Source organism: Phyllostomus hastatus, unplaced genomic scaffold (genome assembly GCF_019186645.2).
Source record: "Phyllostomus hastatus isolate PE091 unplaced genomic scaffold, TTU_PhHast_1.1 phas_contig_86, whole genome shotgun sequence".
NCBI classification, from domain to species: Eukaryota; Metazoa; Chordata; class Mammalia; order Chiroptera; family Phyllostomidae; genus Phyllostomus; species Phyllostomus hastatus.
The window spans coordinates 93,469,507-93,493,242 of record NW_025333977.1 but is presented as its reverse complement, the minus strand read 5'-3'; the positions used below and the strand labels follow the sequence as shown (position 1 = coordinate 93,493,242).

General features: G+C 42.1%; 2 protein-coding genes across 7 annotated transcripts in view; one reads left to right on the top strand and one right to left on the bottom strand.

Annotated features, from left to right (window-relative positions):
- Positions 1–439: 439 nt before the first annotated feature.
- The window catches only part of RUBCN (rubicon autophagy regulator), a 68,706-nt gene continuing 45,409 nt past the window's right edge, over positions 440–23,736 (bottom strand). For 4 of the 6 annotated variants that reach the window (XM_045851367.1, XM_045851362.1, XM_045851364.1 and 1 more), the window contains 14 exons: positions 22,910–23,005; positions 22,101–22,216; positions 18,421–18,631; positions 17,852–17,953; positions 15,300–15,374; positions 9,349–9,409; positions 7,942–8,074; positions 7,156–7,301; positions 6,505–6,569; positions 5,805–6,043; positions 5,223–5,284; positions 4,609–4,762; positions 3,426–3,519; positions 440–3,188 (listed from right to left, as the gene is read on the bottom strand). In XM_045851367.1, the coding sequence (XP_045707323.1) occupies positions 3,010–3,188; positions 3,426–3,519; positions 4,609–4,762; positions 5,223–5,284; positions 5,805–6,043; positions 6,505–6,569; positions 7,156–7,301; positions 7,942–8,074; positions 9,349–9,409; positions 15,300–15,374; positions 17,852–17,953; positions 18,421–18,631; positions 22,101–22,216; positions 22,910–23,005 (1,733 nt within the window). In that variant the 3' untranslated portion in view covers positions 440–3,009. The remainder of the gene's footprint in view (positions 3,189–3,425; positions 3,520–4,608; positions 4,763–5,222; positions 5,285–5,804; positions 6,044–6,504; positions 6,570–7,155; positions 7,302–7,941; positions 8,075–9,348; positions 9,410–15,299; positions 15,375–17,851; positions 17,954–18,420; positions 18,632–22,100; positions 22,217–22,909; positions 23,006–23,736) is intronic. The other 2 variants (XM_045851365.1, XM_045851366.1) reach the window with 1 other exon arrangement.
- Positions 20,566–21,047, top strand: LOC123827066 (40S ribosomal protein S12-like). Its single transcript, XM_045851368.1, has one exon. It carries the CDS (start codon positions 20,611–20,613, stop codon positions 21,007–21,009), a length of 399 nt encoding a protein of 132 aa, XP_045707324.1. The 5' UTR covers positions 20,566–20,610; the 3' UTR covers positions 21,010–21,047.

Sequence of the window (23,736 nt, the reverse complement as noted above, 5' to 3'; positions counted from 1 at the left end):
AAGTTGCATGGTGGACCTGGAGTTCCAGTGGGCCACAAGAGAGAAATTCAGAGCCCATCATTCACAGAAGTGGGGACTAAAGCACCTAAGACAATTCAGATGTTGTGGAGAGGACAATAATGAGAGGAAGATGGACCTCACCTTAAGTGATCATTACAGCAAGGGGCCGGATGGGGGCACACTTGTGTCCTGGAAAAGGACTATGTGCCACAAAGCCTTTTATACAGAGAAATAGAAATCCAGAGAGGTGAAGTGATCTGCTCAAAGTCACACTGCAAGTCAGTGACAAGGCATTCCAACCTACTTTTCCTAACTTGCAAGATCCAGTTTTCTTAGCATTATAACACAGAAAACTCCTGAATTTTCAGACATGCCTTCTTTACAGTGGATGCTCAATACCATTTTCTGGTAAGTCAAGGCAGGCAACTAAAAGGCAGAATTTCATTTCCTTAGTTTATTAAAGATTACGATGAGCTGTTATGTGTGTATGAATTACATTAAGTAGGAATCCAGTTCAGAACATGAGTTGTATACACATAGACCATCTCAATTTAGACTCTTGTTCCTTTTATGTTAATTTAATGTAAAGCTCTAAAGCCTTAGCAGAGAAAGTCAATTACAGCCTCATTCAAGTAGAAAATATTTGCCTTCCACTCTTCCACTATGTCTTGAATCTTGTCTCCACCTTATAAGCAAAAAACTTCCCCTTTATTTATAGAAAAGAACACGCTCTCCCGCATTCAGTCAGAAGCAACTCTCTTCAGTGCATTCAACGCTTCTCCCCACAACAGCAGGGGTTTTCAGGTACTGTTAAGTTGCAAAGTGCTTTCAAAATATCCCACCCCCAATCCTCTCTCCCCCTACTCTCAAATAAATAAATAAATGGGTATTTGGACAGTGATGACAGCAGAGTGTCAGGGTCACTAAAACAGATATGCAACCTGAAGGGATGGGGTGGGGGAGGTGAAGAAACATAAGTGAAAAACCAGGAGCACGTAAGATTGTAGAGCTCAGCTTTAGAAACTGTGTCAGCATTTTCCATCCTTTGATCCTAAGCTAATGTGAAACAGGAGGGACAATAATGAGAAGATGTCTCTCCTCCAGTGTAGTGACTTGAAGTAAGGAACTGGATTTGTCATTTCAACCGAAACTGGAAGTAGAGCTCACCATTTTTACACATCTCTGAATCAGAATCTTGGGCTTGGTGAGCCTTGAGGTTTATGGGATCATTCCCAAGGTCCTTGAAGGACAAGGAAACTGCTGGTCAGGCCTTCAAAACAGGGCTAGGCTGGAGGTCTTGGCTTTTAGAAATTCCCCCAAGAACTGAAAGGAGAACAATCTCAGGGTTTTCCAGCCTGATGCAGCCTTCAAATCCTAAGTCTGAGGCAGAAGGACCAATGCCAGTAGTCAGTTCCTCCCTACTCCCTCCTGCCCTGGTGGAGCCTCACACCTGACTGTTACCTTACTGCCCCTTCTACTTCCTGTGTGACTCCTGCCTGCCTCCAGCTCAGGCACTTAATCAGCTTCCACCAACCATGTGCAACTTTCTGTTTAGCTTCCTAGGGCAGCACACAGGCCAAGTTTTTTCTACTAGTAAGCAAGTATGGAAAGAGAGGTACACAGGATGCAGTCCCAGAACAAAAATGTGGGTTTTAGTTCATAGAGCTGCCAGTCCTCAGAGCAGGTTCTTTAAGTTGCTGTATTTTACATACAGGTAGTGTTTTATATACCTGTCAGAAGCTACAGCAACTTAAAGAACACCACAAGCATATACACGGTCCCATCAAAAACTTTTCCCATACATGACACATTAAAAATGTGTGTTAAAATTAATAATGTGAAAAGAATGAATGAACATATGACTTCATCAGGCTAAAGAGTTCAGTGCATAACTGGCGTAAAGGCTCTTGTTATCCTAAGAATACATTCACACTCACATCTATAAATCGTCAAGTTCTCTAATACCACTAATAGCAAGAAGTTTTTACTCCAACTTTGACAAAAAAACTAAGGCAAGAAATCAGCCACCAGGGAAGGTCCCAGCTCTGTTACAGGAAGGGGAAAGAGAGAATGGAGTTGGGCCATACTTTTACTCAGAATCACAACGACTATCTAGCAGAGGACACAGTGGCAAGAGACCCACAAATACAGTGGTTGATGGGGTTTCTGTCCTCAGTTGAGGATGGCATCAGACCTACACCAGATTAGGGACCTTATCACCTAAGAGGAGACCAACAGCTCCTGTGACTGAATATATTCTCCTTAAGCAACAGAGCTGTAGCCTCGCTGATGCTTGGTGTGAGGCTATACATGGGCCTGGCCTAAGTATTACTTCTGCTCTTTGCTTCAAGTGTGCCGGGGTAAGAAAGTCAGGCGTCACATCATCCATGCCTAGAATATTTCAAACAAGAAAGTCGTGGCTGCCTCTTTGAGGTCTCTGTGGATTCCAGGGTAGTAATAATGCTGTCTTTATGGTCTCAAAAACACCTAAGCTGGACAGAATGTCTACAATGTAGTCCCATTCTCTGCTGCTTCTCCTTAGGGCACAGTCTGACCCAATTTCAGGACTGGGAGAGAGAAAGCTCCATCCTCCTGTTTCAGCAGCAAAGGAGAAGTGAGTAGTTTGAGACAGGCTTGGCTCAGAAGCTCCAGAACTAAAACAAAATAAAACTGGGAATGATACTTGAGATGCAGCAGAAACCAGTTCTGGTCTAAGTGAAGTAGGCCAAGGATGTCAGAAGAATTGGGTCTCACTGTCCATTCCCTTAACAGAGGCACTAGAAGGACCATGTGTCAGTTCTAATGGAAATGCCTACCTGCAAATTGTCGCAACAGACTGGACCCCACCAACTGAACAAAAGTTGGCTACATATGGACATTAGACAAATCATGAACAAAAAATAATAACAATAAAAAAACAAGTCCTTATATGGGCAAGTCCTTATACGGGCGGCTCAGCTCTGCATTTTGTGACCCTAACCCCTAGAGAAAGGGTATAACGTGCTTTTTTCAGGTGGTCTCCAGGACAGCAGCCTCTAGGGCCAGAGCTTCAGTGGGTTCCTCCTCACAGTCCGACACGAAGGACTCCAGGCTCTGCTTGGCCAGCAACTCCCGCCGGGCCTGGAGCCGCTCACACCGGGGACAGCTTCCAGACTTGAAACAAGCTTTATGGTAACATGCTTTACATTCTGTTCAGGATGGGAAGGTGAGAGAGAAGAGCACAATTTGTATTATCTCAGGCAGGAAGTTGCTGCTACAGTCCCTTTTCACTATGGTGGCCCAGGGTGCCTGTGGTGAAACATGGGGAGTTGCTGAATCAAGCCAAACTCTTATTAAGAGATCACTCATTAAGTGATTGAAGGGGAGTAAATTAGCCTTGTGTTCAGTCTTATTTGCCCCACTCCACACCCGGCACCAGCTCTCACCTTCACAGGTCCGGCACTTATGGAGCTCAAAAGGGAAGATGATGTCATCCTCATTCTGACAGAACTCACAGATGAAGCCCTTGGCTTGGCAGAGCTAGGGAAAAGGGACAGGCCACAAAATGAGGGACAGCACACCAGGAACTGGCACAAGAAGGTGAACAAAAGTGAAGGGAGGTGCAAAATATAAATGAGACTTAAATGGGCTCTAAGGTATTCTCCCGCTTTCAGAAAAGAGACCCGGGCTAGACTTAGAAGTATGACAGCCCAACCAGGGCCAGGCTGTGCAGTGTCAGACAAAGCTTTAGGGTGGAGATGAGAGGCATGAGTTTGAGAAACTCCGACCATGAGAGTGACTCTCAATGAAGAGATAAAAAGAAGAAAAGAACAGTGCCCAAAAGGCTTCCTAAAGTCAAAATTCCAGTCTGGGTAATGATTTGATTTTGAAATAGGAACCACAGCCAATTAAGGCAATATGTGAAGGCAAGAAAATTTCTCCAAAATGACACCCAGCCTTGAGTCACATTATAGCTACGTCTTTCAAATTGCCTGTTACATTTTAAGATCTAATTCTGGAACTATAACAGGAACACAAACTGGGAATACTCTAAAATGGGAAATCCTAAAAATAAAATTTCTAAATTTCTGGCATGTTGGGTATATCAAGAACAATAATTTGAATCTACAGAACAATTAGAGCTTACAAAATGCTTTCACATAAATTATTTCATCAATTCTCAAAAACACTGAGAGGAAAGGACAGTACATAGCAATCATGTACTTCATTTTTAGAGACAAAAAAATTGAGGCTCACCACAGAGAAGGCAAAGTATGTCCTTTGGTCACAGTGACTGAAAATGATAAAGTTGAGACCCAGGCCCTCTCCAGGTATTAATCCAGGTTCTCCCCCTACATCATGACAGCTCTTTACTGAAGGTCTACTTATAACTGCCCAGTTACCCAGGGACGATGCCAGCACCAAATCCTCTTCTAATTCTAGATTTTTTTGATCTGGTTGACTGAGCTGTTCACTAACCCAGGGAACAACAATCCTATCCAGTTCCTCTCACAGTGTTGACAAGCCATTTCAACTTCCTAGAACTAAATGGCAAGAATCCTGGGTCCACTCCACAACCTACATCCCTAAGCAAGGGCCCAGTTGCCTACTAAAGCAAGGCTTTCTTACCATGCATCGCTCCACGTGGGCAGCCCCTGCCCTGGTGAGCTCAGCAAGCCGGGGCCCCAGCTCCCCCTTCCTGGTTGCAGTCAGGTCATTCAATGAGTACAGGTGGAGATCTTCTGTCAAGTGGCCTGGAACTACGTCAAAGGAATCCAGAAGGCTACAGAAGAAGAAGGGAAGTGGGTGGGAGCAGAGAATGAACCCTTGTGTCGCACATCAGGGTAGAAGGATTTCTATTCAGAAGCAGGATAAGGAAAGAGAAGGGTCCCAGGCAGAGGTAATAAAGCTGACAACACTCAGCCAAGCCATGTGTTCCAGGCCACCCAACCCTCCCACGCCACCAGGTGTCTAGATGGCAGAAGTGACTGTTATAGCCTTTTGCAGAGTGATTCACGCCAGCTTGCAAGGAGTGGTGGGTCTGCCTGGATAGAACCACCACAGCTTTCTCCTTCCAGAGGGAAGGATATAGATAGTTACTGCTTCTCATTTACCATTTCTAGAATTTTCTGCAGCACCCCCCCCACCCTCCTTCACATAACAAGGGCCAACTGTTGGGACATGTTTCTCCTTCCAGAGACATTAACTCAGCCAGATGCCTCTGACCCCCACAAAGGACTTACTCTTTGGCCAATCGGCATGTCTTGAACATGTTCTTCATGTGATACAGCTGGATCCGCAACAGCTGAGGAGAGACATTGTGGTGGTAGGTGGGGGAAGAAGGGGTATGAGAAGAAGAGAAACAACCATCAGACCAGAACCTTTAAAACCTGGAAGCCAGATTGTTCTCTATACCTGTAACTCAACAACTCACTTCAAAATGTACTCCAGTCAGCCCCTCTACTGGGCCAGTCTGCCCAAATCACATACACAGCTAGGAGCAGCTAAGAAACCCAGAAGTTGAGTTTCCCACCTGATACCCTCTTCTCCACTCATAATATTTTCAGAAATGGGAGAAAGCCTGCTTTTGACACTGCCTGCTACCTACAGCTTCAGAGCTGCTTTGGCAGGTTTCGAATGCTAACTGGACAGATACCTTGGAAATGGCGAGAGAAAGTACACAGACAAAGTATGAATGATGAGATGGTTACAGCTCTGACACAGTGACAAAGAGAAGCATGGTAATCTCGGGAAAGCCTGTACGAATGAACACAGGGAGAGGACGAGAAGGATAATCTATGATGGGACCATTTCAAGGGTCTTACTCGAACTTGATTGAGTAGCTTGACCTTCCTATAGAGGGCACTGTTGATGTCCTGCACATTGAAGAGAGGGTCATTCCAGATCTTAATAAGCAGGTCCTTGGAGAAATTGCTGACATAGTATTTGCTGAAGTCCCACTTGCGCAGAACCCGGCTGGGGATAACCATCTGGGCATTCTCATGGCAACACTGACAGAAGTACTTGCCCAAGTACTCACAGTACCGCAGACGCTTGATATACTCTGGAAAAACCAGGAAGTCAAAAGGTCAGATGTGGCTTTCCCATCTATTAGCTGGTGAGGGGGCTGTGCTGCTTCTTTTGAAAGAGCAGGAAGGGATAGCCAGTGAGCTCTAGCCAGCTCTTTCTGAGTTCCCAGAGTTGGCAGAAACCCACACAGTGGGGTCTGTGATTTCTGTGCACCACCTGGAGGCAACTCCAGAAACAAACCCTGCCAGAACTGGTAAGATCCAGCCTCTAAGAACCTAGTCGAAATACCCAGTCCTGATGCGCCCCCAGAAATAATTACTCTCAGATTGACAGTGTTCTTGCCTACTCTCATCCCTTCCCCTCCAGACCCCTTCCATTCTTTTCCCCAATTCTGTCTGTCACCTCCTCTTACTACTCTCTTTGGCCAGCCCCCTGCCCAAGCATGTGAAAGGGTAAGCCCTTGAAGTCAGTGTCGGGGTCAGGGAAGATACGCACCAGGGTCAGTCCGGATGCCACACCCTGCACAGCGGTAATTCTGCTTGGCCACAGCAACCTTCCTCCTGAGGAGAGGGGAAGGAGAGGGGATTGGCAGACGCCAGCAGTATGAGGCCTCTGAGATGTGAAGGATGAGGATACACACATAGGGCTCTTGTTAAGGATGGGAAGAGAGGGGCATTCATCTATTTTTTAGATTTGGACAAACTGAACCTATTGGGAGAACCAATTCAAAACAAGGATTATAAGGACAGAATTTAGGTCTAGGCAGTGATTCTCCCCAAAAATGATCCATATTTTCTGTACAAATGTGAGAGATGAGAAATAGTAAAGAGAAAACAACAAAAAAGAAAAGCAATCATCCACCCATCTTAAAAAGAGAAGAAAAACCAGTAAGTTCACAGAACTAATGGAAGGAAGGTAACAGGTTTAGAAAGGCCAATGATAAAAGACCTCGTTTCCATGTAGCTCTGGGAAGGAGTGGGAGGATTAAGAATAAGACTTACAGACAAAATGGACAATCCTCTCCTTCTGCCTCTCAGAATTGTGTGGGATATACAGTTGATACAGAGAAAAGAGGATGAGGAGACAGCTCTAACAATCCAAAGAGAATGTATCTGTTTTTCAGAGGCATGGCCACTGGCTACTCACGTTGGGGCTGGATGAACATTAAAAATTATCTGAGGCCGGGGTGGGGCCCACTCCAGGTTGCCACGAACACGAATACGCAGTTTGTAGATGTCAGCGTGCTGCCCATCATCTGGTGAGATGGGTAGTGAGTCGGGGATGGGCAGGAGCTGCAGGAGAAAGCACAGGGTGATCTAACATGAACAGTCTGGGGGAACACACATGCTTGAACCTTCTGGTTATGAAAGAAGCAGTCAATGAAAGACATTTCAGGAATACATAAATTAGGTAAGGGATTCAGGGAACCTTGGCCCTTGAAACCGTAAGGCACCTGTCTACTAGAAGTGAGGTCCTTGGTTTTAAGAAACAAAAGGATCAGAAACAGCATCCCAGTGTAGTAGCACCCATTGCTGATGCTGTCCCAGAACCCACCCCAGGAACCCTGGTATTCCACGGTGCTTCATGCCTTACTCAACTACAGAGCAAAGAAGAATCTGAATAATTCACTTTCTCACAGTATCTCAAAGGTGGTCACACACAGGAGTTCCACCTTTGGGTCTAGTGAGCAGTTATATGGAATAAGGACAGTGAAGGAGCCATTATCTCCTGTTTTTACAATTGCTAGGGAAAACCCAGGCAAGCATTCATTCGTTCATTCAACAAATCGTAATGAATGTCTTATGTGAGTAAGGAAGGAGACACATAGGCTCATTCTAGACTGGGGACATGTGACAAAAGAGGACAGTATCGAAAAGGCTCACAACCTTCTGGGGCTGGACAGAGGTGGAGAAAAAGGGTTGAGGAATCTACCTTCTGAGGGGCATCATGCTCTGGAACGAGCCACTCTAGCTCTGAGGCGGCTGGGAGCTGCATCCCTTCAAATTGCTTCAGGAGCCCCATGGCCACTGCCTCAGCAGATGTGGAGTGCAGGAAGCAGTGGGAACTGGAAAAAAGAGATTCAAGGAAGGTTGAACAGAGAGAAAAGACAGGAAGATGGGAGCCTTCCCTTCAGAGCCTGATACCATATGCAGTGACTTCTTGGCTGAGAAAACACTTGCAGTACCCCCCGTCTGCTAAGTTTCTTTTCTCATCATCACACATATATAGTGGCAAATATACTGGTCTTACAGTCCTAAGACTTAGGCTCATATCCCACTTACTAGCATTGTATGGCATTGCTAGTTAAGAATTCTGTACCACTTCCTTTCTGTAACCTCCAGTTTCTTTACCGCAAAATGGGGATCATAACATGTGTTTACAAAATAAAGTGTGAAAACTGCTTTGTGGACTATCAAGGGGTATTGTTACTCCCAAATGAGCAACTATAATGTAGAACCTGTTCGATTTGATTTCTTAGTCAGAAATCATGATCGCTCTTCTCAGTTTTGAGATCTGCTCTTCTGGGGGCCTCTGGTATAATCAGTCAGAAAAGAAGGAACAATCCACACTGTGAGCTTTGCCTCCACAACAGCCCTTGAACCAATGATCTTCTGCTCTCTTCCCCTGGGCTGGACACCATCAGGTAGGCCCATCGCTTTCACCTCGCCTCTTTGTGAGTGTGGACGGCTGCATCTGCAGTCATTCCCATCCATATGCTAAGAAATGGGTTTGTTTCTTCACATACCCCAAAGCTTTTATTTTTTAATTACAGTTTACATTTAATATTACTTTGTATTAGTTTCAGGTGCTTATCATAGTGATTAGACAGTCATATACTTTACAAAGTGATCCCCCAATATTTCAATTACCCACCTGGTACCATACATAATTATTATAATATCATTGACTATATTCCCTGTGCTGCACTTTACATCCCCTGACTATTTTGTAACTGCCAGCTTGGGCTTATTAGACCCAGCAATTCTACTTCTGGGTATATATCCGAAGAACCCAAAACACTAATTCCAAAGGATATATGCACCCTGTGTTCACTGTAGCATTATGCACAATAGCCATGATATGGAAACAATTCAAGTACCCATCAACAGACAAGTGGATAAAAAGTTGTGGTACACATAAGCAATGGAATATTACTCGGCCTTTAAAAAGAACATAATCTTACCATTTGCAACAGCATGGATGGACCTACAGGGTATTATGCTAAGTAAAATAAGTCAGACAGAGAAAGGTAAATACCATATGATTTCACTTACATATGAAATCTAAAGAACACTATAAATTAACAAAGGTTTTATTTATTGTTTTAAAAGTACTTACAAGGTCTGGGAGGAAATCAAGGATTTGTTGTTTGAGGCTGTGCTCCTTCTGATGTCCTCATCTAAATGGAAATCAGAGGTGAGTGGAGTAGGAAATGGAAAGAGAGATGGTGAGGGATAATAATGGAAACCTTTCCAAGCTATTGCCAGCTAAGCACTCAGGGTAGCAGCCGGGTGCTACATTCTATGCAGAATAAGGAGCAAAGTCCAGGTGAAGCTCTACACATAATTTATAGTTTGGCTCTGTTCACATCACAACCAGGCCGAATTAGTGACAGTAAGCATAGCACTGAGAAGGTCAAAGTGGCTACAAATCCAGGTGGAGTAACAAACTCAGACTTGGTGCCAAACAGTGAAAAAGAAAAGGAAGCATCCTAAGGCACACAGGGACACATCCTCTACCAAGGAGAAACACAAAATAAATTATTCCACTCTCTACCTCATTTTCTAAATCTCAAACCCTCTTAAATAATAAACTCTTAGAAGCAAGAACTCTAGCTAGCTCCTTTTTTAATAACAGAATCAGTACCTAAAACAAAACTTGGATCATAGAAGTTACTCATTAAATATATGTGGAATTGGAACTTTGCTTCTAACATTTGAACACTATTACCATTACCCCTGAATGAGAGAAGTCTTCCATATCCACAAAAAAGCTTCATGGAAAGATTTGCTCCCTGTCCGGCGGTATGGGAAAGAAAAGAACTTCTCTACAGCTTTGCAACTTCCTGGAGATGCTTGATAACCAACATATTTTCACAGAGCTATTCAACATGGTCTTTACTACAGCACTCTCAGACTTTTCAATGCATATTTCTGATAAAGGATTTTGAAGAGGATTTCTAATAATGATATGTCTGAACCTCCAGAGACCTCATCTACCCAAAAACTTTGATGGGGGGAATAATGTGAAATGTAGCAGCCATGTTCAAGAAAGGCAAACAGAACCTATTTAAGTCATGAAAACAAGACTGTTCAGACTAATCTAGTCCCTCATTTCCTTTGATGCCAGTGAAAAGACCTTCTTTTCCTAATTAAACCTACACAATGATCAATCTACTGCATTCAAGACCCTCAAAGAGCTTGCATGATGTCACTTTGCACTTGGCCATGAATAGCTGAATTGTTCTTCACATTTCCTGTCTCTATTTTTTTTTGTATGTATCATTAGATGATAAAAATCTTGTGAGGAACTGAGATCATTGTCTAATTCCTCTGTTTGGTCCTAAAATACTTAACTCTGGGCTCTGAATACAAGTATATATTCAAATAATATTCCTAACAAATGAATATCTTCAAAGCTATGTACACAAGAGAACAAAATTGAAATCTGTCAACTTTCATATGCTCTCTAATCATAGAAAAACTTAACACAGCAACATTTTTGACTAGTTAATGACAAATTTTATTTTATTTAACAAAAAAGTTCATACATATAATTATCCATCTGAATTTGCACCACCAAAACCCACCCCAATACACTGCTAGTGGTCTATTCCATTCTAAAGAGAAGAAAAAAGTTCTAGGCAATTGTAAACCTTCACAGACCATTTGGTTTGTGACATTTATCCAAATAACACTTACATTGTTTTGGATTGTACTTAAATCTCGTGTTGTCCTTATAATCCTCAGAGTGGTTTGTACATAATAGGTTTTTAGAAACCATTTCCCAAATAAATGATTAATTGGCTAAAGGCAAACAGCAAACTTTAGCTTGTTAGAGTGTGATTAAATAAGGAAAAGTGAGATAAAATCTTAGACAGATATCCTTGAATAAAGAGCTAACTAATGTTGTTACTTTAAGGCCAGGCTATTAAAAAAACACTGCACATAGAGAGGAGAGGTGAATGATAGTTCATGATTTCTAAGGAAACCATCATCTTCATAAAAACTCTTCAGCAATTATTCATCCTCAAAGAGAGAAAGTCTTATTTTCTTTGAGAGAAAAACATCAGTCTCCCCTCTTTGGAAAATATTCAATATAGTCAAATCATACTTTATCGTGTGTCTTCTTTTTTACCACAGGTGCAATGACTTTCTGGCTAATCATGAATACTTCCAAGAGTGCAGAAGACCACATGGGTTTGAATGTGAGGATGTTTCCCCAGGAATGAAGAGGAAAAGGCAGTGCCTCATATGAAAAGGGACATGACACCTGACACTGGTCAAGCATCATGAAGGCCTTGTGGATACTGGGCTTCTGCTGCACCTTGTTAACTCTCAAGTCCGTTCAAGAAAATGATTAAGCTAATGTGGTTGAAACGCTACTCGAGTATTTGGATAAAAGTATAAGATACAAGGATATAAGATAATTAGGGAGTAAAGAAAGAGGAGGAAGTTATTCACCTGGATGTACTAAATGTACTCCAAATGAAAACACTTTAGAAAGAAGTTTAAGAAGCTTGCCTTCCAAATGGAAGTTAACATAATTATGAAACTTTTTATCAATTCTTTGACAAGGATGATTTCAAATGCTTCTGATGTTTTAATAGGATAAAGAGTTCAAAAATATAAAAACGAACAACAACAAAAATAATGACATGCTATAAGAAGAACTTTTATATGTCCAGACAGTGGTATAGCAATGATCAGTGAAGAAGTGGTTAAACCTTGTTACTCTAGCAAAAACAACAAAGGTGTAGGAATAGAGTCAACTTCAGAATGTACTGGCCAGTTTAATGTTGGTTTCCATCCTGCTTTGCTTCTAACAGTTAAGACAATACCTAACACATCTAGAAGTTTAACTCCAGTGAATTTTATGTAACTGCTAACTCAAGAGGAAACACTTCAAAATGAAGAACTACAATTATTCTTGTTATAAAAGGGAAACACATTATTTAAAATGGAAGGGAAGGGAGAAGTAACTGATTGCTTTGAGTAGGATATAATTTTAAAACTTGTCAGAAAATATAGTTCATGAACTCCCTCTTTATACACTGTGCGAGTTATCAATTTATTGCCTTTTCAGCCCAAACCTGTCTTTTTCATCGTCTGTTCTGTGATAGTGGACTTGGACTTGTAAACATTAATCTTTTGCTAGCTGGTGCAATTGTAGGCTTTGTCAGTAGAGGGCACTGAAGGGACGCTGAAGGAGGAAGGGGTTTCTCTTGCTGGTTGTTATTTGCTCCTCTAGGCTGACTTCAGTAGCGCAAGTGACTTTCCCCAAGGTAAGCATGCCTTTAGGTGGCGTTGCTGCAGAGTGCCTACCAGAGGTACTGCGACTTCTCATAAACAGCTTCCCCTGGCATCTCCTGGAGAAGTATCATAGCAAGTGCCACTTCTGGCTCCCCTTGAGATTTGAGGCATGACACCTCTCTGGGGGAAGCCTCCTCCTGCACCCAGAGAATGCTTTCCTGGTGAGGGCCATTGGCATGGCACCTCCTGTGGACAGCATCCCCTAGCACTCCCTCAGAGCAGCTCTGCAGCTTCAGAGAACTTCTGTACCATCCAGTGAGCCAGGAGGTCTGAAACTCAGCCTTGGAGATGTGGCCCTCTTCTGCATTTCTTCCTAGCCCAGGTACTCTATCTCAGCCCTAGGGACAGTGACTGCTGCCTATATCTGCTATTTCTATATGCTTTACCAATCTCTTTACTCCTTATGAGCCAGTTTCCCATTACTTTTATCCTTTTTTAAAAATTTTATTTTAATTGTTGTTGCAGTACAATTTTCTATCTTTTACTCCCATCCCAAGCCACCCACCCAGACCTCCCCTCCTCCCTCCCATTTCCACCCACCCGTAGTTTTTATCCATGTATCCTTTATATTTGTTCCTGTAAACCCTTCTCCTTTTCCCCTGAAATTCCCCTGAAATTCCCCTGAAATTCCCTCTCCTCTCCCCTCTGAACTCTGTCAGTCTGTTCTTTTATAGTTAATAATTTTTTATAGTAAACTTTCTCTATTCAAATTACTGTGTGATTTCTGTCCCTTGATTGGACCCTCACTAGATACATATGTGCAGAAGACTGAAATTCTAGAAGAATCTATTGTACAAAGGAAGATTGATGTAGCTGTAATACAAAAGGTCAAAGAGGGGGTGTGGAGGTAAAAAGAACAACGAAATGCTAAAATTAAACAAGTTGAAAAGACTTCTGGAATCAGGAGCCTATGAATGATATCATACCAGTTTGGCAGAGACCATCAGAAGAAACAGATAAGGTAAAAGAAGCTAGACACAAAAGGTCACTATTGTATGATTCCATTAATATGGAATGTCCAAAAAAGGCAAGTCTACAGAGATAGAAAATAGATTAGCAATGGGCTGTGGCTTGAGATAGGAACAAGAATAAGTATAAATGGGCACTTATGGGATGTTGAAAATGTTCTAAAACTAGGTTGTGGTAATGGTTGCAAACTTCGTAAATTTACTAAAATTATTATACATTTTTAAATTAAATTAAATTTTATTTATTTATGTTTAGAGAGAAGGGAAGGGAGAAAGAAGGAGAGAAACATCAATGTGTGGTTGCCTCTTGTGCAACACCTACTAGGAACCTGGCCTGAAACCCAGGCATGTGCCCTCACTGGGAATTGAACTGGTGACCTTTTGGTTTTCAGGCCCACACTCAATCCACTGAGCCACACCAGCGAGGGCCCAAGAGATTCTTGAATAGAATAGATCACTTAAGGTAATCAAAAAAAATAAATAAATAAAGAGAGAGAGAGAGAGAGAACCCTTTACACATGATCTGTAAACCTCTAATCGTGATAAAAAAGATTGCTAATGAAAAGTATGACACTTTTTAGAAAGAATTTGGTACTGGTAATAAACTTGATTAAAGGCCAGAAACAGATGAAAAGAAACAGAAAGCAATAAAGAAATCTAGAGCAGAGAAAGATGAATTGTATATTATACTTTCATAATTGGGAATCTATGTATAAAAAGAAGGTAAAACCTTTGTGAGAGGCTTGTTCTGATTGCTTTCCCCCTAAGCCCCACAATATGTTGGGATGTGGGTCACAAGAAAGAGTATTTTTTTAAAAGTAGTTTTTTAATTGAAAATTGTTTCATATTCTTGGTGTATAAAAAATGCTTTAACATGCCCAAAATAGGTGAAAAACACTAGGAAGGTTAAATAATTGTAAGCTTTATGGGTCAAGCAGACTGATGGAGAAGTGGCTTACAGTGAATAAATGCAGTAGTAAAGGACTGTGGTTGTAAGCACAATAGAAACTATTTAAAAAGTGGCAGGGTAGTTACATCTCAAGCAAGGAAAGACTATGTCAGAATAAACTGTAACAGTTCAGAAATAGAGAAAAAGGTACCTAATTACTTTTATTTCTCTACATCTTGATCTAATTTTATATAATTATTTCAAATTCTAGTTGCTGATAAAATTAACTGTTTAATAAAAGTCTTGAGTTTTGTTGTTTGTGTGTTGCAAAGCCACTTAGAGTAGAAAACTGCTTTCTTACAGTTAGCCCCACCTACAGAAGGCCTATCTATTTGGATCACAAAACAATTACTAAAGTCAAACACTGTAGCAGTAAATCCCAATTGCATGCAAAGTACCTAAAAGAGATAGCTTTTGGTTCTGCAAATTCAAAACTCTAAAGAGGCACTAAGTTTCATACCATTCTATCTGACTTTTGCTATCTGGATGTGTGGCAGTAGCTCAGCTATAGATTTGAACTAAAATTTCTTCACCTGACCATTCCCTTCTAAACTGTCTACTACCTCCATCAGCCATAACAACCACTTCATCTATAAGTATCACTGTAGGGAAAGGTAAAAAAGGACGATCTCAGTGAGGAGGAGTGTTGGGATCATACGAGGAAGAAGAAAATGAACAGCTAAAGTGTTAGCTGGCTTAAGTCCAGTTTTGCCCAGCTAGTTCTCCAGACCCAGTAGTTTCCTAACCTTCACAGGTGTCACATAAACTAAGTACAAAGACTAGTGCAAACATTCACACGCATGCATGTATAAGCACACCCACTCTTGCAACACAGACTACCTGAAAACATCGAGGCCATTGACACTGAGAGTCCGTTCTTTGACATGTGAGTCAGGTTAGATCCTTCGCTACCATCTGCATAATAATGATTATAAAAGGGGGCCCTTTAGTATTCAGACAGGAAGTAAATCAATGGAAATCACAGTTCTATACCACACATTCCTGGAATCAGGACTTGACTTTTTTCCAAAAGATGGAACTACAGTACTTTTAGGAACTTAAAACTATAGGCATACTCTACAGGTACTCTATAGGCATACTCTTCACTGTAGTTGGTTCTCAACTGGAGGAAGATTTTGCCAGATTTTGTAACTAGCAATGTCTGGAGACATTTTTGATTGTCATAGCTGTGGGAGAGGGTGGTGTGCTACTGGCATCTAGAGGGCGGAGGCCAGGATGATGCTAACGTGCCCCAAGGCACAGGACAGTCTATCACAACAAAGAACATGGGGCCTAGAGTCTGAGGAAACCTGACTTAAGGTCTTTTCCTTTAAGGATTTCTATTTTCAACTGACTAGACAGTTAATTGATTAAACATCTTTTCTAGGCCCACCAGTGTATTTCATGCCACCCTCAGGCAGGCTATTCCAAGTTTGGCTCCTTCCAGTTTACACAGCTTCCCATCGCTCTTTGCTTTGCTGCAAGGAACAGACTTATCCACACCCAGCGAAGTAGCATGTTTTAAATGTACTTTAATATTAAGCTCATGAAATTCTGACTTTGATCCCAAGAGAGAGGCAAACCTTTTTTTTTTTTCTAATTTGGACATCAAGTCAATCACAGACTATAGTATAATAAAAATATATATATATTCGGTTTTTGGACTGGTTCCTGGCACAGAGCTCCTAAAATCCTTGTTATTTTCTCAGTGACAGGAATGTCTTCTGTTATCCATAATAAGCCCCTTTCTACTATGTCTGAGTTTATGCTATTTAATAGGGGGACCCTTAGAGGGCATCCAGATACCTTGGATAGGCCAGGTTACCGAAGAACTTTTAACCCCAACCCCAATTCCCTAGGAGGGGAGAGGTCCTTAGATTAGGCCTAATCACCAATGGTCAGTGGTTTAATCACTCATGTGTACATGATGAAACCTTAATAAAAATTCACAATGATGAGGTCTGGGAAAGCTTCCTCATTGGTGAACAAACATATTAATGTACTAGGAGAGTGGCACACCCTGACTCCACAGGGACAGAGGTTCCTGTGGACACTTTGGGACCTTGCACTATGTACCTATGTACATAAAAATGAGCATGTAACTGTTCATTTTTATCCTTTATAATAAACTGTAATTGTATGCATAGTGCTTTATTGTGTTCTGTGAGTCATTCTAGCTAATTATTGAACCTGAGTAGGGAGTCATAGGAACCCCTGAATTTGTCGTTGGCTGGAGAGACCTGTGGGTAGCCTGGTAACCCCATTTGCAGCTGGCATCTAAGTGGGGATAGTCTCACGGGATTGAGGCCTTAAGCTGTGGGGTCAGGTCTGTGCTCCAGAAGTTAGTGTTAGGATTGAATCATAGGACATTCAGTTGGTGTAAGAGAATTGGAGAACTGTTGGAAAACCATATACAAGTCAGTAAATAATAATAATGAGTTTTAAGTGACTACTATTGTAATAGATAGAAATCAGATACATTAAGGAGAATACAGAAGGATTTCCTGGAAACCTGGAAAAATTTGCATAAAAATTGTATTTCTGGATGAGGAAAAACCAGCTACCACACCTGGAGGTCTGTGTAGGTGAATGGGCGCTCTAGACTGGTGGAAACAAGAAGTTAGAGCCTCATACAATAAAAGATCTATCTATTCATCATCCTCTGATGATGTCCATGAACAATTTTTTGGTTGGTTTGTCAGCCTGTTTGTTGGTTTGTTACACTGATAGGAACTTGAATAAATCTATGATTTGCAGGAATTAATTAACCCATTAATCATGGGTTAACCTAATTTAACACAATTGCCTTCCCAGATTAGAACACCTCCCCTTCTCTAAACAGATGCTTATGACAGCAAGAACAACTACAAGAGTCTGTGATTCTGTTAAGAAACTTAGCACTAGTAGGACAGAAAAATAAAGCTCTACTCTGTGAACTGTATTTTTCTTCCGCCCCCTGCCCAGTGACTCTTTCTGTCCTTTTCTCTTAGGATTATAATCAAGCTCCTTATAAACATATTGAAACAATTACAGTTGTGTTATGGTGTACAAGAGAATAAGATCCTAATTTCATGTAGGTATGGGCCAGTCCTAGGCTCTTAGCAGGAAGAATCTGAGAAGCCAAGAGAAAGGCGCAAAAGAGGAAGAAACAGCAGGGTGACTTTAACAGCCAGTCCACTCCCCCTGGAACGCTTCCTTTTTGTGTTCTTTTCTGCTTAAGTTTTAAAGAGGTTTCATTTTTTACAAGAGAAGCTATCCCTTACAATAGCCAACAACATTCCCTAATGGACTATATTGAAGATCCCTACTTAGGGAAAGTTTCTCAGTCTATGACTTGAAATTCAAAGAAACCAGTAATGAAAGCTCCCTTTAAACAGAGTGTCACTTCTTACCTTGGATTTCAAACTCATCAACCTCATCAGCAGAGCCAGAGTCAGAGAACTGTGCGGAATCACGTGAACTGAACTGGGAGCTGCTGGACGTGACTCGAAAGCCTGTTAATAAGAAAAGTCAGGGAGGGAATAAACAGGATAGAAAAACATCTCCTACTTCTTCTGGGTTAACAACTTCAACGAAGAAGTTAATAGAACCTTGGGAGTGATACTGGGGAAGTGGAAACTAGTTCTTCTTGCTGGTTGATCCCCATTTTATTCATGAAATTTAGAAAATTTCATGTAAATAGAAGGTACTACTATCTGGGAAGTAAATCTGGGGCCAGTGGTCTTAGTTCTCTTCATATCAGAAACCCATTTCTTGGAAGGTATTTCTGAGGTATGACACAGATAAACCCTAGGACTCTGGTCTGCTAGAAAAAAAAATAGAACAGAACTCTGACAGAAAGAGGGAACCTTGACTTGGTTATAACATCTCAAATTAAGAAAGAAAAGAAAACCCAAGAAGCACCGAATCTTGTCCTGAAGCCCTGAAGAAGCAGGAACAGAGGTCTTCACACATCACTCACTTCCATGCTCAGTCTCCTGATACACAGGGAGTAGATTCTTGGTGCGGATCTGCTGGCGACGAAGGCGGATCTTCTGCTTCAGTTCCTGGATCTCCCTGTCACTGTCTTCTCCCTCCTCTTCCTCCTCTTCTAGGCACTGACTCATCATGTTGCACTTCATTAATTCAATGGCAGCTATCAAGGACTCGGAGATGCTGAAGTGGGCATTTTCCTGGGGGAAGGAAAGCATCAACAAAGTTGTTCAGCAAAGGGTTAGAAGTATTGAACGCCTCACTGATTACAGTGTTGGAGATAAAGCTTCCAAAGAATGTACTGCTTTTACTCAAATCACCCAGGAGAAATGTACACTTCTACTAAAAGGAAAGCTCAGGGTCAGAAAAGGTGCTCTACATTCTCTCTGCTCTCATACCTGTTCATGTCTGGCCTTCCTGTCCTACTTTCTACATAAAAACATGACAGAGAAGAGGTCCAGAATTTCATATCAGGGTCTTTCCTAAAGCCATACACCTGAACACAAATTATTAGGGTAAATGTGATATCTCAAGATAAAGTGCTGAGGACTTCCGGCCAAGATGGAGGTGTAGGTAGACACACTGTGCCTCCTCGCACAACTAAAATAAGGACAACAACAATTTAGAAACAAAATAATAACCAGAACTGACAGGAAGTTGAACTGTATGGAAGTTGGACAACTAAGGAGTTAAAATAGACATACATCCAGACCGGTAGGAGGAGCGGAGTCAGACCACCGGGCAGAGAGGGACTGCAGCACAAAAAGCAGTGGCACGGGTGCACAAGGCACCCAGGGTGCGCAAGACCGCAGCGGGTGGACCCTGGGTGCACAAGCGGTGGCTTGCAGACCCTGGGCACGGGGTGGCAACAGGCAGACTCATTGAGACGGCGATTGTGAAGCAAAGCACTGCACACAAGACAGCTGGCTGACCCGGCAGTCCCACACTGGCGCCCAGATAAACCAGGCAAAACTGGGGAGTGAGACAGATTGTGCAACCCAGGGTCCCAGTGCAGGGAAATAAAGCCTCAAAACACCGATTGAAAAGACCTGTGGAGGTTGAGACACAGGGAGAGACTCCTAGCCTCACAGGAGAGTTCATTGGAGAGGGTCCTAGAATATACACAAGCCCACCCACATGGGAATCAGCACCAGAAAGGCCCAGTTTGCTTGGGGGAAGTGGTGGAAGGGACCAAAATCTGACAGAGAGCGTACCAAGTGCCATTGTTCCCTCTTGGACCCCACCCCCACTTATAGCGTCACATGCCAGCTACTAGGTTGCCCTGCCCTGATAAACACCTAAGGCTCTGCCCCTCAAACATAACAGGTGCAACAAGACAAAGAAAAAAAAGGTCCAAACAGTAGAACAGATCAAAGCACCACAGCAAATACAATTAAGCGACCAAGAGATAGCCAACCTATCAGATGCACAGTTCAACGCACTGGTGATCAGGATGCTCACAGAACTGGTTGAATTTGGTCCCAAATTAGATGAAAAAATGAAGGCTATGCTAAGTGAAATAAAGGATAATGCACAGGGAACCAACAGTGATGGGAAGAAAACTGGGACTCAAATTGATGGAGTGGACCAGAAGGAAGAAACAACCAAACAGAAAAGAATGAAGAAACAAGAATTCAAAAAAAATGAGGAGAGGCTTAGGAACCTCCAGAACATCTTGAAACGTTCCAATATCCAAATTATAGGGGTACCAGAAGGGGAAGAGGAAGAGCAACAAGTGGAAAAGTTAGTTGAACAAATAATAAAGGAGAACTTCCCCAATCTGAAGAAGGAAATAGACTTCCAGGAAGTCCAGGAAGCTCAGAGAGTCCCAAACAAGTGGGACCCAAGAAGGAACACACCAAAGCACATCATCATTACATTAGCCAAGATGAAAATGAAGGAGAGAATCCCAGAAGCAGCAAGAGATAAGGAGACAGTAACCTACAAAGGAGTTCCCATCAGACTGTCAGCTGATTTCTCAAAAGAGATCTTGCAGGGAAGAAGGGGCAGGAAAGAAGTATTCCAAGTAATGAAAGGCAAGGATCTATATCCAAGATTGCTCTATCCAGCAAAGCTTTCATTTAGAATGGAAGGGCTGATAAAGTGCTTCTCAGGCTCTTTCCCTGCCGCCATAGGCTTGGGTGCGTTCAAGATTCGGCTCCACCCATAACCCACTGCCATGGCCGAGGAAGGCATTGCTGCTGGAGGTGTAATGGACATAAATACAGCTTTACAAGAGGTGCTGAAGACCGCACTCATTCACGATGGCCTAGCGCACAAAATTCGTGAAGCTGCCAAAGCCTTAGACAAGCGCCAAGCCCACCTTTGTGTGCTTGCCTCCAACTGTGATGAGCCCATGTATGTCAAGTTGGTGGAGGCCCTTTGTGCTGAACACCAGATCAACCTAATTAAGGTTGACGACAACAAGAAACTCGGAGAATGGGTAGGCCTCTGTAAGATCGACAGAGAGGGAAAACCCCGTAAAGTGGTTGGTTGCAGTTGTGTGGTGGTCAAGGACTATGGCAAAGAGTCTCAGGCCAAGGATGTCATCAAGGAGTACTTCAAGTGCAAGAAATGAACAAATAAACTTGGCTTTTATTTCTCAAAAAAAAAAAAAAGTGCTTCTCAGATAAGGTCAAGTTAAAGGAGTTCATCATCACCAAGCCTTTATTATATGAAATGTTAAAGGGACTTATCTAAGAAAAAGAATATAGAAAACATGTATAGTAAAATGACAGCAAACTCACAATTATTAACAACCACACCTAAAACAAAAACAAAAAACAAACTAAGCAAACAACTGGAACAGGAACAAAACCACAGAAATGGAGATCACATGGAGGGTTAGCAAAAGGGGAGTGGGAGGAGGAGAGAGAAAAGGTACAGAGAATAAGTAGCATAGATGGTAGGGAGAAAATAGACAGGAGAAGGGTAAGAAGAGTATGGGAAATATAGAAGCTAAAGAACTTATAAGTATGACACATGAACATGAACTAATGTGGGTGGGAGAGGGTGTGCAAGGTGGAGGGGAATGAAGGGGGGAAAATGGGACAACTGTAATAGCATAATCAATAAAATATATATAAAAAAAAGAAATATGATAAAAATACGTGAAAGTAGCCAGAGAGGGTTGAGAGATATGGGGCAGGGTTGCTTTGTAGTTTTTCTTTGTAAGTCTTGTAGTATTGCTTATTTTTGAACTATGCAACTATGCTATTCGTTAAAAATAAATTTAAAAAGCACAACAGGCCCCCCCCCCCAAAAAAAAGATAAAGTGCTTTGTAAGCTATAAAGTTCTAAAGGGAAGTTATTTATTACAAACAAATCTGAATCTTAGAACAAAATACAGAAGTTGATTCTGGAAACAGTTTTCCTCTAAGGTCCCAGGCTCAAGGAAATCATATAATCATGGGGCTAAAATTCAATGCTTCTCTAAGGAGGCTTCTAAGGCATAATCAATAATATTTTTAGACTCTAGAAGCACAACTCCTTGAAGAGTTCTCCAGAGACAGAATTTATTGAGCTCATCTTTACTGTGAACTTAATTTTACTGTAGTCTTTACTCATGTTACTGCTGCGTACCCCACGACCTCTTTAAGGACAAATGGCACTGCAGGTCCTCAGATGTCCTGACTTATGGGCTCTTCAGTAGCCCCTTAGATTCCTCACCTTTTCCAGGTCTGCACAGCTGCCGAAGTCTTGCTCAGACAGGTAGCTGATAAGGGACTGTCCTTCTGATGGTCTTCGGAACATGCCTTCACCTGAGCATAGGTACTGACCACCCTCTGTGGGAAAATGGAATATGGATATGAAAAACTCTCCTTTGAAAAGCAAATCTGTAACGATCATGCTTCTTTAAGAAGTCTAATGTTTTTTCCACTAATGATGATCCCACGTTTTTCCCAGGTAACAGGTTGGAAAAAAGATATCTACCTTCTAAAGGAATTTCTCAGAATTTTAGGCTGCCAGGGCACTAAGCCTCTTGGTTAAAGAATGATGGAATAAATGGAGAGGACCTGGAGAAAATTCTTTTACCACCTAAATTTGAGATGACATACTCACCCTCCTACCCCACAACAAAGAAAACAAAAAACCTGTGCTGAGAGTCAGACAAGGAAACAAATGGTTCCCTCCTATGGATGATTTCCATGGAGAGCTTATCTTCCAGTCATTAAGCCCAGACACTCTGAAGCCTCTTTTCACCCTCTCAGAAAGCCACTCCATCTGGCTCAACAGACGTTCACAGTGATAACACCCACAGCATAAGAGGGTGGGACCCCTAAGTCAGAGAGAAGCAAGAGAAATGGAGGGGCAGTGTGATTTCTAACACAGGGGTTGAAAATGATGAAAGGGAGAGTGAGATTGTACCATGTGTACCCTCCAAAGAGCTGAGATGAGCCACATGGCTCAGAGCTTAGCAGGCACAAGGGGAGAGCAAAGACACAATCGCAGTCCTGGTCTTCCCAGTCCTCACTTACCATACTCCATGTACGGGGAGCTGGGTATGCTGACTTCACTGCTTTGGCCAGAGTAGGGCAAGTGGCCTCTCAACTTCGACTTATCATTGCAGGATTCTAGTGTCAGTGACCAGCAGGGAGTAAAAACACACATACAAAGTGAACACAGATGCATTCCCAACTTTGGCTTTTTATCATTTAACTGCTCCCATTCCCAATGCCCTCCCAAACGGGAGAGAGGAGGCACACCAACAGGGGGCAGTTCAAGAATGCAGGAACACATGGCGGGAAAGAGTGGGAAGTCAGTCTATTCTAAGGGGAGAAGAGAAAAACATGGCCCAGAATGAAACAACACAAAGATGAAAAAGAATCAAATGAAAGTGGATTCACGAATTTAGTTCTCTGTTCTTCCATTTTCTTACCAAATGTTCAAAAAATATCAGCCAACTTCTAACCCCTTGACAAACCAATTTACAAAACTGTCTTCATGTGGTAAAACAAAAATAAGCACATTACTGGCTGGCGTAGCTCAGCGGATTGAGCGCGGGCTGCGAACCAAAGTGTTGCAGGTTCGATTCCCAGTCAGGGCACATGCCTAGGTTGCTGGCCACGGCCCCCAGCAACCGCACATTGATGTTTCTCTCTCTTTCTCTCCTCCTCCCTTCCCTCTCTAAAAATAAATAAATAAAATCTTTAACAACAACAAAAAAAGCACATTGATGCTTTTCTGATACCTTGACACTAGGTTTTAAAACAGTATCAGAGAGGGTTAGGCTCACTAAGGAAACACCAGAATATGGCTTCCCTTCAACCTGAAATGTAAATTTGTCATACCTACAAATATAACC

Bases quoted from the DNA above. Each gene is read 5' to 3' on its own strand.
- LOC123827066 (XM_045851368.1), top strand. From the start codon at position 20,611: ATGGCCGAGGAAGGCATTGCTGCTGGAGGTGTAATGGACATAAATACA.